We start from the raw sequence: 19,009 nt of genomic DNA on the forward strand, positions 1-19,009 counted from the left end.
GTTACTCGAAATTTCAACGACTCTAATAAACGATTTTAAAACCTCTCTTAAATCGCCGCGGCTGCATACTTTTGTCTGGTGGACCTGCCAAAACATTTTACCTTTGAACAAATAGAAGTTGTTGCCAAAAACGAGAGTCGGTTGTAATAATACACGTTACGCAGGATTCGTTCGGTACAGGGTCAAAATATTTTAATTTATCTAATTGTTTTTATTTAAATGGAATTTTAATTTTTATAATTTGTTTGAAATTTTACCTGATTCGTTATGATTATAGACAATTAAATTGTTTACATAGATAAATCCGGCCTAGCCTATATATTAAAAAATATATAATAATCCACGACTTTTATTGATTAACACATGTAAAAAAATATAATTTATCTTGCGTTACGTGTATGGTACATAATCAGTTGTTATGGCTTCTACATGGTTTATGATTTCTGGTTCATAAGTAAATCACTCAGTTATTCGTATTTCATTTAATTTCTTGAACCCAATGAAAAAGTGTTGATATGTGCCCCAAGCACTTAATACATAATAAATTCAATTTGTATTTCAGTTAATTTATTGAATCCAATGAAAGCGTATTGATATGTCCCCCAAGCACTTAATATATAATGACTATACATTTCCTGTCTTACATACTGATTTAAAATAGACACGAAACAAACCATTATCATAATTATATCTGTGGTTAGATGTCTAAGCACCTCGTGATTTCTATAAAAGAAAAAACTTAATATTTTTAAAATACCAATTCCCGTTCGGTTGTTATTCAAGGCTAACTTAGTACTGCTTGATTAATTTTACTGTTGTGGTATTTCCCCCACGTGTTAATAAAATTAAACGAATCCATTCAAACGTTTCCTAGATTGTTAAAATTATTGTAATTCGGTTAGGTTTCAATTCACAACTAATTGAATCATCACTATCTGAACACACATCACTAATTGAACTTTATTTATTTGTGTCCATAAATTGAATTTGTTACATCGCAAATTTTCATATAGAGGTCTTCAATAAATTGCACGTTTAGTCATCAATACTTGACCTGATCAATCAATTCAAGTTGAAATTGAAAATGTTTCTTTCAAAATAAATGAGTTGATAAAAAATGTGTTTAACTAAAACCGTCATATTTCAGTCAAGGGAGGAGTTTAATGGCAATAACAAGTTCTGTTTGACTTCTTATCCAGTGGCAATTTAAGGTTATATTTTCTTCAATATCTTATTGATTGTTTGGTTCTTTAACAATAGGTTGAATGGTGATGCAGCTCTATTTCAAGAACCTTGACATTTATTGGAAATTTCTCTAACAAATGATTTTTGATATCACCTGATTTGCTTCTTGGTACTTTGGATTACCACAACACTTTTGTAACATAATCTGGGTATTTTAGTAAAACGAGTATGTTGTATGTAATAATCTATACAAATTAAAATTTTTTAGATGCAAATTATGTTTTCATCTGGTCTCATGTGCTTTCTTTCTGCTATAATCACCACAGATTTGATATTGTAGCTTCTGATTAGTAGATTTCAATTCCTTGTCCTTACATAAGTCGTAGGGAATTCGCATCTCATTTGATTAAAAAGTCATTGAGTACTGATAAATAAATTAGTTTTGATGAAGTAATTAAAAGGGTTTTGTCTGAAATTTTAAACCAAATAATTCAGTTCAACTTAAATCATCATAAAATACATTCATATTATTAAAAAAACGAATTAATGGTGATGTAGAACCTATTTAACTTTAATCATATCTGTTGAAATACTACTATATTTGACCTAACTAATTTTGACACTAAATTGGAAAATATCGTTCTTACAGCACTTTACGTTCATGATGGCGGACACGGTCGGTTACCGGAAGACATTAAGGCAAGATTACTGTGTATCTGTCAAAACTCAAAATTACTTTTTTCCGATGTTTAACATTTTCCTAGGGTAATGCCAAAAACTTATGATTAAATAATTTTTTATTTACTTTTAAAACCATAAATGTCGTTTTGACATAAGTCTTTGGCATAGCCAGTTAATTGAAATGAATTCTTAACACAAGTCGTAGCGAGTAGTATAATAATATTAAATTGATGTAAATTTAGACGTTCTCTGAGCCTTTCAGTTTTTATGAACTGTAAAATGAAGTGGAAAAAAAATTAAACAACTATAAAAATTCGCATGATGTATGCAAATAACCTGTTTGTAGTGGCACTAATTGCTCAATCGGGCTAAATTAACATACATTCGTACATTGCATGATCAATGGTGGATTGAATGTGGATTAACACTTGTATTGATTTTCCTATTACTACATCTTGATATCAATTACTAAAAGCACTTCATCATAAGTGACGGATCAAAAAAACTTATCATCTAAAGTATTACTATAATATTATTAGAATTATACTATAATTCTAAAGTAAAATTAGGACGAATAAGTTAATTAGACTAACTTAATATATTTTACCTATTAATTAAATCATTGAAATTTATCATTTTGTAAATATAAATTGCTTTGGCATGGGTTCTAATCTGATGCATGATTTCCAATAATCGGAATGGTGCTTATCACTACATTAATGTATTGCGGAAAACTGTTTTATATGTATTTCATATTGTTCGTAAGTCCATGCTAGGTATTTTTTGTATTTGACTGATATGATTTTTGATGTAATATGCTTTTTAGTCGTTGTTTGCCTGTCCTTATTTTCGTACGAAGGCCTGTATTTAGTTTTATATTTCATTATATTTAGGTATGCTAATCTATTTTTCTAATCCTATGAGTATTCCCTACATACAGTAATGGATTCAATAGTAAATTTGTCGAGAGCCTTTTAAATATTACAGGAACTCGACTAATACACTTTTAAATTATTGAAATATGTTTTTTGTGGTTGGAAATAAGTATAGAAACTATTTATATTGTGGGTAATACTTAATTCCCAACATTTTTTTTTAATAAATTACAAACGAAACATCAGTGCAATTCGATATTAACGTAACAAGCAGAACCGTCTACTTGATGGAGGTCTTTATGGAAGACTTGCTGTTACAAAAGCCGCTTCTATCAGAGAAGAAACTCATTTCTTACTTTTGTTACATCTTTCTTTACTACACTTTTAGTTATGCTCTTAGTAATGCTGGTATTCGCTTAACAATTTTATGAGCTTCTTATAGATACTCAAATACATGGAATACAATTTAAAAATTCTTCAGAAGAATTATTCATATAAGAAGTTATTGAAATTACCTTTAAAATATCAAAAATAACTTCAAATGCCTGTGAAATATAAAATACGAATATGATCCCAAAAGTCTGGAATTTATTCAGAAAATTCTTCGTTGATTTAAAGAAAAAAAAGGTATAAATTTTTGGAAAAAGTGACCTTAAAATGCTTAAAAAGCACAAAAACATTAATAGTTTGAATTCCAGAAAAAAAAAACCTTTAATTCCTGGAGTAAATTTGAAATTTATTCCTTCTTTTTCTTCTTCGAGCGCCATGCAAATTCTTATTGTGTCCGTCATATGCTTGTGTCAATTGCAGCATTTTAGGGTACTTGTAAACTACTTATCCCCGTTCATTGTTTAATATTCTGCAACCACGAAAGCTTTCTTTTTTCTATTCCACTCTTTCCTCCTTCTTATATCTTGTTAAAGATAAGGCACTGGAATTCATAGCGTTCTCGAACGGTGCTTTTGATTGTTCTATTCTACATCTAATTAATAGTCCAATTATGTCTAATTTTGGTTCAACATACATCCCAGATAATTAAATTCGGTCACTTGCTCAACATTCTTCTCATTCACCTGAATTCTGATTTGTGGAATACGAGTCTTACTCATAAACTTCATTTTTTTATGTTAATTTTCAGGCTGTGCTTGTTTCTATGACACGATTCAATCATTCCTGAAGATCGTTTGGATTATCCGCGATTATTACAGTATCATCTGCACATCTGTTATTGTTCACTTTAATGCCTATAGGCCTATCTAATACCAACTAAAAAAACACTCTGCTTTTTCCTTTCTCAGTTAAATTAACTTCGTTGCCTCTCATAAAGTAGATCTTTAAACTCGATGGGTATTCTGCTCATATGCCTATTTACTCTGTCAATCAGATTAGTATTTTTGACATAATAGGCATTCCAAATAGACTAGGCATATTCCAGCCTTGCGGTTTTCTACAGATTAATTTAGATTTCTTGAGGTAAATCCTTGAATGAAAGAAGTTAGATAGGAGAGTAGGCTTTTTTGGCTGCCTTTGATACTTGGGGTTAAGGTCACCATCAAAAAATGATGATTTTGCTATCAGTATGCTGCATTAGTGGCTTGCAATATATGTTTGTGTCATCTGCAAATTTTTTAAAGGAATTTAATGAGCAACAGAAAAAATCAAGATTCTCTGCCTGCTTATTGACTGTTGTAACATTATGTTGTTCGACAGAAAGGGACATGGAGAAGTAAATGATTTCGGGTCGAGTAAGGTGGAAATGGATTGAGAAGAGAGCAAGACAATCAGAACATCTTGTTATTTTATTTAGAACCTTAACAGCAAAACATACATCCTTCTACTTGACAAGGGATTAAGTGAAATGTACCTAATCTTAAAGGATAAATCTCATAAACTTGACCAATTTGGCTGAATATTTTCAATCAGCATATTACATTAGCAAAGTCAAGATTAAATCTGACCAGAGATTTAAATGCAGGAATACTACTGAAATTTTCACTGAAATAGGAGGAATACTACTGAAACTTCAATATTCTGTTTGCCTTAGATATAATATGATCAAGGTGATGAAAAAAACGAATATTAAGCTCCAAATAGACAGCAAGATCCTTTACTAAACATGGTTTAAAGTTGCGCTATTAATTGAGTATTCTACAGGTACAGACTGCTGTTTCTTCTGAATCTCATGAAGCAACATTTAATAATATTAAGAGGCATGCCCTATAATTGGAGCTAAGTCAATATGATCGAGGCATTTTGACTTCAGGCAAAGAACAAGATCTTTTATAAATAGCATAAACAGGAGAAGACCGAGATGCAAGTTTTGTGGAACTTCTGAAGACTTAAAGCGTTGAGACAGGCAATCATTCATTATAACTTGCTGCTCACGATTGCTTAAATATTATTTGATCCAAGAGGACAAGGTGCCAGTGATGCCAAGCTCTGATAGTTAATGAATGAAAATGGAATTGTTAAGCTTGTCAAAGGCTTCTTCATCATAATATCGATATAAATTGCATGTACCTCACGGTCTTCATTGAATGAACTAATTATTAAATATGAAAAGATCCACTGTAAAATCCGTGTTGTGGATCAACCAAAATCTCTTGAAAAACCTTTTTCAGAACAGCCTCGATACGTTGCTCAAAAAACTTAGGAAGGGATGATGCTAATAAGAACGGTAAATAGACACATCGTTTTTATTTCCAGATTTAAATATGGACAAACATTGGATAGCTTCCAATTTTCAGGGAGCAGACATGATTTATTGAACCACTAAATACTTTGTACAGAGGAAAATTATGAGAATGGCAGCATTCTATCAAAACCCTGTTGGGTATTTGATCAGGACCTGCAACTTCATTTGCATCAACTTGTGAAAGTGCAGTTTCAACATCAGTAGGATTTACTTAATAAATTTAACTTATAATTGATATCGTTATCGGAATTAAATGAGGTCTTTTGGTTGCTAGTATTATATACAGAAGATAAATGCTTTGCAAAGAGCTCAGCAATAGGAAAACCAGAATATCATATTAAACGTTTTTTCAAAGTCAAGATACGTCAATTGGCTTGTTGCCACTATAAGATTTTGCCCATTTGTTAAGTCTGGTAAAGGTAGACTTTTTTGGAAGAAGATCGGGTTGATGTGGTGAAATAATGTGTACATCATCTATTTTCACTACGTTTACACAGGAAGTTACAGACTCTGTTCTCTGAAAATTAATTACAGCCTTTTTTTGGATACTGGAGACACCACTGCTATCTTCCATAGCTCTGGAAACTGGCCAGTTTCATTAGTGTTGCTGAAAAGTGCTGCAAAAGCTTTTTTTAGGGTTCGCAAATAGTTTTTAAGAAAACAGGTGTAGTCTGATCAATTCCAGGACTAGAATTAAGTTTTAAGATTATATGACAGCTTTTACTTCCCCCGTATTAATAATTTATTGCAAGTGATGGTCTTTTATCAGGTTGATTTAATTCTGTACACATTTTTCAATTCAATTTACAAGTTAGTTGCTGGAAATTTACTTATTACAGTAGTTTTTTTCTTTTGAATTTGTCTAAATGCCCCTCTGGAAAAGTATAGTCCATGCTGTCTCTGCAGTATATAGTGATTAATAATTGCAGTTTACAGAAGCTTTAGAAAAATCTTGAGTGGAGTTATACAAATTATAGCTAAAGGATTTTAACAGTAACTGTATTGAAATAGTCAAGTGAACCACCAAACTTGACCATTTTTGGGATTTCCCTATATAAAAGAGTGGTCATAAATTTCTCCAGAAACTCATTAATTATTGGTTGACTCTAGGCCTGAAAGATGCCAGGCAGTCTGATGCTAATGAGCATTCTAAATAAAAAAGTGTCCATTCTAATTTCCAACTACAATTTGAAAATGTTTTATTATTTATGAAAATATATATCCCTCTTTTTTCATATTTTAATTAGGTGTATGTATCCCACTTCTTTCCATCACTGTATGTATACTTTTTTGGATATGTAAATGTTAATGAATGCTATTTTTTTAAACCATAAATAAGATAATGAATATATTTCCTAAATACAGGCATCGATCCTACGCGCAAACATAATTGAAAACATACAAAAGGCGAAACCTAATAAAGACAACTTTCATGACACATCATCTTATCGTAATTACTATGGGTTTTAAAAATGTTAATACTTTATAAATAACTATTATTGCTTATCAGAAGGCGTTTTGGATTAATCTCCGGTTTTTATTGATGAGGCTCACCTAATATTGCAAAGTAAGTCATTAAATACACATTTGATAATAAAACAGTTTGGCAAACCGCTTGTCAGACTGGATATGGGACGAATCACTCTAAAAATATACGCCTCCCTTTATGTTTCTGCTTTGTGTTGTCGTTCCTGCTAATTGTGATTTTATATTAATATGTTGACTTACATAAGAAATTTCGTAATACTGCGGTTGTTATAATTTTTATAATCATAGTCTAGGGGTGTGTTTCTTAAAGGTTTTTTCAGTAAAAAATATCCAATATACATATATGTATTTAAAACGCAATATTACAAATGTTACCATTGACTTTTATTTGCTAGGACAATTAAAATTAATATAATTTAATAGGTTTGCAAAATAGCAATAATACTTACTCAAATAGTTAAAAGTAAGCTCGTGATTAAATATACTATCTATCTCTTTTTATCATGGAGTACATAGAATATCTTGGTTAGCCTGGATTGTTGCACCAACAATCATAATTTTATTCATTAATTCAGTTCTTTTCTATAGAACTGTTCATGTCCTTAAAAGTAATTTTCCACGTGGTTCAAGTTAAATCAAAAAGAGTTCACTATTATCGTCATTTCTACTTTTACTCCCATTTAGAATCTGTCAGAGAGCCCTTATAGGATTAGAAGAATTGTATATGAGATTTTCATTTACTTCAATTTTTGAATTTTTTTTTTTGCATTTCTATAAACCGTTTTATGTTCAGTGGAAATCTATCTAGGGTGGAAAGGCTAATATTGATTGATATTCAGTCCCTCTGATGACTTTACCTATTCCTGTGATTTTAGAGAAAAAGCTTTTTCATATTTTCTTCTGTATATCTAAAAGATGATTAATAAACAAAAATGTGAACTTCTAGGATAATAGACTTCCTTCTTCAATATAGGGTTTAGTACTAAAATAACTTACAAAAATAAATTTTTATTTGTCAAAAAAGTTTAACTGCTATGGTTTGTAATTTTAAATTCTAATTTTCTATTTTTTCGAATATTGCGTTTTGAATACATTTATAGTATTTTTGCTCGGTATTGTTAAAGCATTAGAGTCGCGAAGCACCCTTTACTTAAATCTGATTTAAATTTATTTTAATGTGGATGATTTCTTGAGTCGATATTTTGTTATTAGGATTCTTTTATCTGATTTTGTATTTTTTAATATATTTCTTCTATTTTAATGAATTTCTTCTATTTAATGCAAATTCTACCAAAGGATCCTTTTTCGGAAAATGTGGGTCAGACGTGATAATTACTTTAGCATCTGTTTTTCTATTTAATTTTTTGAACATTGCAATAACACTCCAAATATATGTAAAAATTATATATATTTACTTTTAATTCATGGTCAATATGAGAAAATATAAACAGAACTTTCATTGTCTGTCGAGGCAACACATCTCAAACACATTTGTTTATTATGATCTATTATGTGTTATTCCAAACGATCTTTCATATAGTTTTCACAAATCAAGTTCACAAATTTTAGAACTAGAGGAGACTCGTCTTAATAGAATTTTGTAAAATTTAAAATGTTCAACACAATCCTCAGACACCAATAATATTACGGACCTTATCATAAAATCTAGAACTGATTACATAATCTGTGTTCGCCTTTTGTATGTAAAAAGCTATATAATCAATGTAAAAAAATGCAAATGGGTGCTTGATGTCTCACGGGTTTGCTAATGTGTTGTGTTGTTGAGCAGCACGAGGGGGGCACTAACCCCACTGAATCTATGACCAGAGCCCTCATAAGTGAAGACTCTATTGCCAGACAGAGCGGCTCCGTTCAGCTAGGGTACGTATATCAAGTCCACACATTATCCCACAGTTATCACTTTGCATCTATCATCGACTAAAAACTAGAATGTTTTTATTTACGAGGATTTCGCCACTAATATATGCGTTCCATTTACTAACATTTTTTTATAACATTTGTTATACTAATCGATTAATGCAACATCATAATTTTCAATACATCAGTCAAATGGTAACTGGATTAGTATAGTGTACTGGGTAGGAGGTTGTTTGTAAAAGACTTGTGTCCAAATCAGGTATTAATGATCGCGTGTGATCACGTGTTTATATATTCTGTTAAAACCATCATTGCATACACATGCATTATATTTCCTTCTTATAATTGAAAGTTTGATCAGTCACACTTGACAGCTTTATATTTAAACCCTTTTCTCATATAGAAACTTCAATGACGTTTGCTTATACAAAAGAACCAGGTTAATTGGTCAGTATTTTTTTGTCATTTACTCTTTTTTTAGTTTTCAGTACTTGCTTGAACAATCTAGTATAGCTAAGTAGTTATACTTGGTCATTGTGGTAAACCTATGTACTTACTAATGCTGGTTAAGTTTGTAAGTTAGTGATATCGTCCACGTAAATGCCCCAAAAAATAATTGAATCGTAAACACTAGTTCTGGATATTTTACAAGAATCTGCTACGCCAAAAATCGATCTATCGAATAATCGCAAAGTGAAAGTGACCGTAGGCATCTCAAGGGAATGTGGTCATGAATATGTATGCTGAAACGCCTTGCGAACGATGGGTGTTATGTCTCTTGATTGTGAACGTGCTCGACATTTAATGTAAAATTTGTCATGGAGTTTTTGCATAGCGAACCAGTCTGCACTCCTATTGTTGACTAGGAAATCTTTTTGGTTCAAATAGTATGTCCTTAACCAATAAGAACCTGATAATTTTGTGAACAATGTTTGAAAGTGATGTAGATAATCTACTTGACTTAGCTTATGACCGGTATTGATAACCGATAATGATCGATGACAATCTTTAAATGTTTTCTGATAAAACTTTGGATGAAGATCCAACTTCAGACTGAAATAATTTATGGGCAGAAGATAAAACATCTTATTATTTTACTCCGATTTCAATATTTCCCTTTTCTTGTCATTTTTTCTGCTAATTTAACTGATTAATGGTTAAAGCTTGAAGGACTTTCGATAAGGATTTCTCTTGACGATGTTTAGATTTGCGGTTGTATTTTTTAATTAACCAGGGTGAGAAGAACTACTGTTAATATAATTATAGATGCCAGTGCAATGCTACTGCTTTTGAGATTAAAAATGTTTGTCAATGTCTGTAAATATTTTTCTGGTTAGTGGGATGCCAAAATTTTGGGTAAAGAATTTAACACTGATAAAAGAAAATAAATAAAGTCCAATAAATATAAATACCTCCAAGAAGGGTGTTCTAAGAATAAAAGAGTTCGTAATCCCTTTAAACCTACTATTTTTCTCATTCTGATATTTGACGTCAATGATTCAATAAGTCGTTCTCACCTTTTTTATTATTTATAATATTTATATTTTAAGGAAAAAAGTTATTAAAATTTTCGAACTAGTCCTGATCCGAGAAATACATTATAATTCTGCAACCCAATTTTGTTTTGGTTACTAATTAGGGAATTAATTGAAAATACATCACTCATTGCTTGACGTGTCATCTTAGCGCTTGTATCATATGAAGTTTGCACTATGTATGTATGTAATATATCAATTCTAGTAATCCCGCATAATATATCATGCCGATTTAAGGTCAGCCTTAAAATGTTTTATAAATCATTGATAATACCATTATAAATATTGTTCTAAACAATGAAAGGCGTGCTGTATTATGTCAATTAAATTACAATCATCACATTGCGTAATCAAAAGTCACTTGAGCTTTTTCATTTAATGGTAATACGGTTGCATGTTTACATAATATGAATTATAAAATCAGAGCCCTTTTTTTTGTGGAGAAGGATTTCGATATAGGTATTATGCATGAAGAAAAATTGAAATCGATCAAGTGACCATTATATATTATATAGTTTTATTTGGATTAGGGTATTGAGAAATAGAATTGCTTCTGAAATGTGTTTAAGATGTAAATGTTAACTTGAATTTTCAGGTGAATGTTTTTATTTTTCTTGGTAGTACCTGCAAATAAATAATAGGTGTATTAAGGCATTAAGTTTTCAATAAGAGAACTTCTATTATTAAGTAAAAGCAAAAGTTACCATGAGTTATAGTTTCATAATAACCAACCATCCAACTATCCAATCCGCCTGTGGATGGATTTATTCCGTTCGCTTTCTTGGCCTAAAACGTTTTGCACTTTCCACCTAAAAGTATTTTAATATTCCCCTAATAATTTAATTAAGTATACAAATTATTGCTATTGAGTCAGCGTTGCTAAAATCCCGATAATATTCTTCCTTTTGCAAGGTTTTATGATGATCAGTAAATATTTCACAAAAGTAAGCAGGATGGTTGGTGGTGTCTGAATTATGATCTTTAAAAAAATATATAATTAATTTGAAAACAAAAACCTTCTTCTCCTGGTAGAACCATGTTAAATTTTTCACAAGTTTTCATGCACTGAACTTATTTTTTACTATATTTCCATATTATTTTTTTCTTATTTTCAGAGGTTGAAATAATTATAAAATGAGTTACATAATGAAATATCAACTACATAGAGAAAAATTAAGAAAGAATAGAGAAAATTTATCAGGAACAACAAAGTTTTTATTTCTAATTAATTTGATTAAAAAAAAAAAGTGTTAATGGTAGTTGCTGGGATATACTGATCAACGGATATTTTTGTATAGTTAAGATATGAATAAAAGTGGTGTACCTCCAACCTTCTAGCCCTGTAATTTAGGATGAAATTTTATGAGCTTTAAATTTCAACATATTGGAGAATTCCAAATAAGGCTAAATACTGCGATGTTCTTTATCCCTATATTTTAATTGTAAACGTAAACTACTGAATCAATTGTTTGTGGTTTAAACTGCATATGATCTTTTGAAAAACCGTCACTCGGTATATTCATAATATAATCGGATAATTATGAATACCTGACAATGATTTCTACACTTTCACAGGAACAATTTTTTATGAAAATATTAAAATGTTGCATAAAAGCAAAAAAACTTTAATTAAAAAAATCATACTATAGCATTGATGAAATCAATCAACATCAAATAGTAATAGTATTTTTGTTACTAGTGTGTAGGTATAGTTTTGATTCTATTTATCAGTAATTTTATCGTTTCTAAATAAGGACTTGGTTTTTTTGCTACAAAACATACTTTTATTCTGAAGAATATAAATCATGACTTCATATTGCTTATAATCAGATTGTATAAACTGCAATTTGTCTCAAACATTTTAATAAAACCATTCACTTGTCACGACGAGTCCTTCAACTTATCGATTTTTAAATTACTTTTTAGAAGCGAATCAAATAGATACGCGATACAGTATTGCGTTTCATAAACAATTTCTATTTCACAATGTACATTCATAAAATATGTTTTAAGAATGTTTATTAAACTATTTACATTTTATACTTAAAACAGTTTTCCGGAGAAGAATTATGATCCAGAGGATTACTACCCATGGTAAAGAATTGTTTTGTTTATATTAGTAGTACAAATATACAGGGTGAATCTTACTAAATGTTTCCGTTGCACCCTGTGTATTCGCTTAAAGTGGCAGCGCTAGATTCTAGATTATTGGGTTGGGTTGACTGCTTAGCTTTAATTATGCAATCTTCAAATCAGTACGGGTAAAAATGATTGGCTCAAAGAATACGGTTTATTAATTCATTTTTTTTTTTGTTGTTTTATGCTGGTAAGAACAAAATTTTCTAACAAACTGTGTCTGGTCTTTGGTTACTAAATTTACATGTTGTTCAATGTACAATTGTTTCGATCTCGATCGGCTTATCTTAAGTTTAACAACAAATAAATTTACTTTTGATGTGCCGATGTAGCTTTATTGATCAATCAAAGCCAAAGTAAGCGAATATTTTAAAAGTCTGCCGAGGCTTTGATTGTAATTTTTGATACAATTGAAAACCAGCGTATTAATATTTTATTTTAAAATATATAGCTTCGTCGCTGGAGTCATTCTTCGCGAGAGGATCCCTGCCTTCGAGCGTATGCTTTGGAGAGCTTGTCGCGGAAATGTGTTCCTTCGTCAGGCCGAAATTGAGACACCTCTGGAAGACCCGTCTACGGTATGTACTTTTTCCTATCTGATAATTAAATCTTAAAACAGTTTTGCAATACTTAATTCTATCAGTTCTAAATAAGGTTGCACAATAGGTTGGGTTTTGAAATGTATGTACTATAGTCTATTTCAAATCGGTAGAGAGTAATAAAAATCTTCTTAAGAATGCAAAAGGGATATAGGATGACTATAGAATAATGACTCTGGTTAGTTTTCCTGTACTATGCTATAGAGGTTCTACTTATCCTGTCTGTCTTTCCCACAATAGTCTATAAATGGTATTTTCGTATTCCAGTCATTCGGGAACATTCCTCTAGAACCACAAATCTAGGGTGGTCGTGTTTTAAACAACCATGCACATTTAAAACAGTAACTTTTTCATCGACTGACAATGCAGGAGTATGAGTAGTAGATCTACTAGTAGAACTTCTTTTCGTTGGAGTAAACGTCTGATCCTTATTTATTTTTTATTTACTGCGTGTATGCTATATCTAACATAACAGCAAATACTACCGGGTTTAACACTTTTGAAATAATATTTAGACTCTGTGTTTTTTATTTTGAGCCTTATTTATTTACGTCCGCCAAATTACCTGGCGGAAGCACAATAATTTTGACATTGCCTTATGCCTGCCAAATTAGTATATTAAATATTATGCAAATCTGTGTTACATTTAAAAATCGCACCCACCTGTATCCTTCTTATAGCGTTGGAACCCTACCTATTTTTCTCGCTCTATTTATTAACTAGGTACTAAGTTTACCTACACCCATGGATGACTACAAAACTCTCGGAAATTTATATTTAGACTGCATTTAAAAAAGGTAGAGAGTAATAGCTCTCTACCTTTTTTAAAAGCAGTATAGCAAGGTTATTCCTAGTCTGTAATCCAATGTATTTCTATGTTGTGTTGTATATCAATTTTAAAGTGAGATAATTTAAACTTTCTAAAATTCGGTTTCTTGGCGTTAGTAGGTATGTTATCAAGTATTTTATATATCAATTTGGAAATCACTTTCCCATAGTCTCAAATAGTCATATAATTATTCTTTTCAATATTTGAGACCGTATAGCCGAAAGTACTTTCATCTTGAAAATACTTTAGCTGAGTTGCTCCCATCGACCTAGATATTATCAAATTCTCAGATTTTTCATACTTACACTTTTCCTACAATTGAGCGATGTTTCTCGAGACTAATCCTCTACAATTATAACAAAACATTAAGAGGAATAAAATAAAATTTATTTTTGTTTGCTAAAAAATTCCTACTATTTAACAATCTGAAGTATTATTTCATATATTTCATACAACTTTGAATAAGTAAATAAGAACTTTTGTATACTTTCTACAAGGTGCAAAAAATATTATTAAAAAAAGAATTCTGGATCATTAGAAAAGTCACACACGTATTCAGCGTAAGAAAGCAGAAGCAAGCAATAAGAAACGTTTTTTCTTACGCTGAATATGTGTGTTGGTGTTCTATTTGACTTTCCTGATACTCAATTACAGCGTACAACTGACGAAACTTAATTCAAGAATTGTGAAGTTGAGGGAGGGTACAAACTCGTTTTTTCATCTACTAGTTTTTTTTTTTTGGATAGATTAAATAAATTCTTACTATCCCATTTGCAGGGTGATCAAGTCTACAAGTCAGTGTTCATCATCTTCTTTCAAGGTGATCAGCTGAAAACCCGAGTAAAGAAAATCTGTGAAGGATTCAGGGCGACTTTGTATCCGTGCCCAGAGGCGCCGGCTGACCGTAGGGAAATGGCCATGGGAGTCATGACCCGCATTGAAGATTTAAATACGGTAAGTAATTCTTTCTGTTAACAAATATGATTTCTGACTTAAAAAAATAACGAAGTCCATAATAAATTTTACAGTTTCTTTCTAAAATCTTAGAGTTCGTTGGAACTTGTAGGATTAGGCTTCCTCAGGCCTTGAAATAAAGAAATCTAAATAACAAAATAGGAAGAAGGCTCTTTCTTCATAAATAGACAAAGATTACAGATTTTGTTCAAATATAAATACAAAAAAAGACAACACAGTTGAAAGAATTAGAAACTTATTTAAGACGAGAAGATTTAAAAGAAAAATTAAAGTTAAAAAACAAAGCAATCAACTACCTTAACAATCGGTGGTAATTCAACAATATGTAAAAGCACAACGCAAGAGATACATCACTAATTTTCCTACTTAAATAACAATTACTTAAGAGATGCTTTCTTGCTTGGTATTGCAAATTAATAATCCTATTTCTATGTGGTGCTCAGAGATATGCGGTAGTAAAAAAAAACCCTAAAAAGCAAAAATGAATAACTAAAATTAAAAATCACAGATTCTGTCACAGGTCTATAAAACAATTATTTTCGTCATATTTAATTAGTAGATTTCTTATTTAAGAGTTATTAATTAATTATGATTAAAAAGTAAACGAATATTTATATTGAAATACCTTGCATAAGGTTTCATTATTTTAATGAACTATATTTATTTAAAAAATTTCTATATATATGACTCAGGCCCAAGGTGTCCGTTCCTTAATTTATACTATCTTTACATAAATAAATGTGGATTATTTCGCCCATATATTTTTTAGTGTTGTTAGTTTCGGGATCCAAAACCAGACTTAAATAAAAAAATATGTTCAGTGTCAAAGTGATGGCCAGCTAATATTGTTTTATTGCTTTTTGTTGCATGGTGAACATAATAATACCAACCATTCACAGAAAGGGACTCTTCCTCCTTTTGTTATGTAATTCCATGCCTTTATTTCTATGTCTAAGGACACTGAAATTAAACCGGCGAGACGTCGCAGTAAACTAATAGTTTTTCATTCTTACTCTTTAAGTTTCGACGAACTCTAACGTTTGAGGAAGAAATTAATTTTAGGAGACGAAACTTACTATAAATTATATAATGTTGCAGGTTTTGGGACAAACCCAAGATCACAGACATAGAGTTCTCGTGGCGGCAGCGAAGAATATCAAGAATTGGTTCGTCAAAGTCAGAAAAATCAAAGCGATCTACCATACTTTAAATTTATTCAATTTGGACGTGACGCAGAAATGTTTGATAGCCGAGTGTTGGGTGCCGGTGTTAGATTTGGAAAATATTCAGTTGGCTCTTAGGAGGGGAACGGTAAGAGGATAGATTTCCTTTTTTTCTGGTAAAAAGTTTTAAACGTTTTTTCATATTTAACAAACTCCGTATAAAGATAAATTAATAAATGCAAAACCTGTAAAATAAATACAAGATCTATAGAGGCAAACGAAGGTGATCAAGATCTGAACCCAAGAACTCTAGGTCTAATTTCTTTTGTTACCCGTGCTACCTTTTTTGATAAGAAAGAAGGATAAAAATGTTTTAATTTCTTATACCATAAACATATACCATATTCTACATTATATAACACTAACAATTACTATACACACATGAAAATACAATATGTCAAGTATCAAAAAGATACCGTATTTGCCACTTTTTGTTTCATACTCTTAGAAAAAATCAATTTTTTAAATTTTCAAATAGGATGCCATAAATGCGCTGAAAGTTTTAATTTTTAATCAAGTAATCACGGAAAAATAATATTCATTGCATTTTATTACTTGATTTTTTTATAAGCCTATTTGACCAAACTAATATTTTTTGCATTTGCTTTATTTTTTTAATTAACACCTTATTATAAACAACCACTATTGAAATGCAGTTTTTCAGAAATATCGTCAGTAAACATCTAAAATATTAGTAAACACTAAAATTGCACTTGACAAGATGTCATATATTTCATAAACATATTTTAGTCTACCTAAAGACTAAAAAAATATATTAATTAAAATAAAAATATTACTCTGTATGCATAAAATTCAGAATTCAAAAAGCTTATGGCTCTGTACGTAGAACAGTTTTTAAATGTTTTAGTTTTGTGAGTAGGAATATGGTATCTAACAACGTTCCTGAGATTCAGGTTACGAAGCCCTTCCCGAGGCACCAAATACCGAACCAAGTATTTATACCAACACGTAAATTAAATTTCGGATGGATATTATTAACATAATAATCTGTCGAAGTAATATGATGATACTTGGCATAGACTCCTACTCCATAGACATAACGTCTACATGAATTTGGGGCCAACGCAATTTTTCTTTCGTATTCTGAATTTGAAAAATAATATACATCACAGTAATCTTTGCATCATTGACCGCATTTTCTTCGCTATAAAGCTAGCGTGAGGCAAACTTTTGAGTTTATAGGTCTCGGAATAAACCCACAACCTACTTATAATAGAATTGACGAAAAACAAATAAAAACACAAAGTCACGGTCTCAAAGCGATATAGAAGGTACTTTCTGGAGAAAATGGAAATTACGAAAGCTAAAAAGAGTCCTGTTCTCGTGTGTGTGAATGACGTGTTTACTTTTGAACCTAATTTAATTTTTAACAATTTAATTTAGCTAAGTATCGTTTAACATTTTCCTTGTAGTCACTTTCTTCAATTTACATTAATAACATGTTAAGTTGTTTTAGCATTAGGTCCGTATAGCCGAGAGGTTTTACACTTATACTTATAACCTTGTTGTACCGGGTTCGATTCTCGTTGAGTCTATGTTGTTGCGTCCCACTTTTTATTTTTTTTATTTTCTGCTTTGTACAATTTATAACCTTAAAATTATTGTTTATTTATGTACTGTGAAGTGTGTGGATGGCTTCTAAAGGTTTTTATTGTTTTATGTAAGTTTTTAGTCTTGTTTAAGTAGTATTTTTATTTTAGGCCTGATGATGCTCTAACTAGAGGAAACACGTGTAGCCCGTTTAATTACATGTTGTGAGACCGAGACTTTGTGTTTTTATTTGTTTTTCGTCAATTTTGTATGTTGGTCTCTTAGAGAATAATGGATGAGATTTTTGGACTACTTATAATAGGCTAACGTTTGTAGTAACGCCTTGATTGTATTTTTTTTAGGAACGCAGTGGAAGCTCTGTACCGCCGATTTTAAATAGGATGGATACGTCCGAAGATCCGCCAACTTATAATCACACGAACAAATTCACGACCGCTTTTCAAGCTTTATACGACTCGTACGGTATAGCGTCGTATAGGGAAATGAACCCTACTCCTTACACAATTATCACTTTCCCGTTCTTGTTTGCTGTCATGTTTGGCGATTTCGGGCACGGTCTCATCATGGCCATCTTCGGTGCCTGGATGGTTCTAAAAGAGAAGCCGTTAGCCGCCAAAAAATCTGATAACGAGGTAAATATGATTTCTATTAAAATTTAATGATTTATTATACTTAAAGTAGAGACGCAGAAAACGGTAATTTGCTTCATTCTGTTTGAAATATAAAGATCTAAATATTATATCTTCGAAAACTGTTAAATGTTTTCGAATAGCGGTACTACAGGTAAGAAAATCGCTGTGCCAATATAAAGTTCAACATAAAAGTCATAACAAATAAAAAGGTGTGATATTCTGAGTACCCAATTTGGTGCAAAAGTATTATTGTATTTATAGGTTACATAGGAATAATTGATTTGTGTTTGGAAAAAAGAGCGCTATTGGTTTTTAGTTAACATAATCATACTTAAACTATTGACTTGCATGTTTTGCAATAACATTTATTGGTAGGTATTTTAAAGTACAATAAATAATAAAATTCTGCTGTATAAAATAAACAAATACATATGAACGAACCTTCTAAAAGCAAACAGATTAGAATTTAAAATATTAGGCAAATCTATAGCGTACAAAAACAGCTTTTTTAAAGCGTATAGGATAAACATTGAGTTGTCCTTTGAAGTATGTAATTGATTTTTTACAAAATACTGGACAACTAATAATTGGACATAGTTATGCATAACGCGACCAAGCGCCAAATTCGTTTTTTTTTGGTATTATTGTGTCATCTGACGGCCAAATACCATATTTATCTACGAAAAAAATCTCGAGCGTTAGAAAT

General features: G+C 30.8%; 1 protein-coding gene across 6 annotated transcripts in view; it reads left to right on the plus strand.

Moving 5' to 3' along the window:
- LOC126737075 (V-type proton ATPase 116 kDa subunit a 1) overlaps positions 1–19,009 on the plus strand; it is a 49,609-nt gene that overhangs the window by 17,520 nt on the left and 13,080 nt on the right. For 3 of the 6 annotated variants that reach the window (XM_050441771.1, XM_050441768.1, XM_050441770.1), the window contains exons 6-9: positions 12,925–13,051; positions 14,679–14,855; positions 15,975–16,187; positions 18,013–18,303. In XM_050441771.1, the coding sequence (XP_050297728.1) occupies positions 12,925–13,051; positions 14,679–14,855; positions 15,975–16,187; positions 18,013–18,303 (808 nt within the window). Of the gene's footprint in view, positions 1–1,834; positions 1,885–8,713; positions 8,806–12,389; positions 12,432–12,924; positions 13,052–14,678; positions 14,856–15,974; positions 16,188–18,012; positions 18,304–19,009 lie in introns of all 6 variants that reach the window. The other 3 variants (XM_050441767.1, XM_050441772.1, XM_050441769.1) reach the window with 3 other exon arrangements.

This window comes from Anthonomus grandis, chromosome 6 (assembly GCF_022605725.1).
Source record: "Anthonomus grandis grandis chromosome 6, icAntGran1.3, whole genome shotgun sequence".
NCBI classification, from domain to species: Eukaryota; Metazoa; Arthropoda; class Insecta; order Coleoptera; family Curculionidae; genus Anthonomus; species Anthonomus grandis.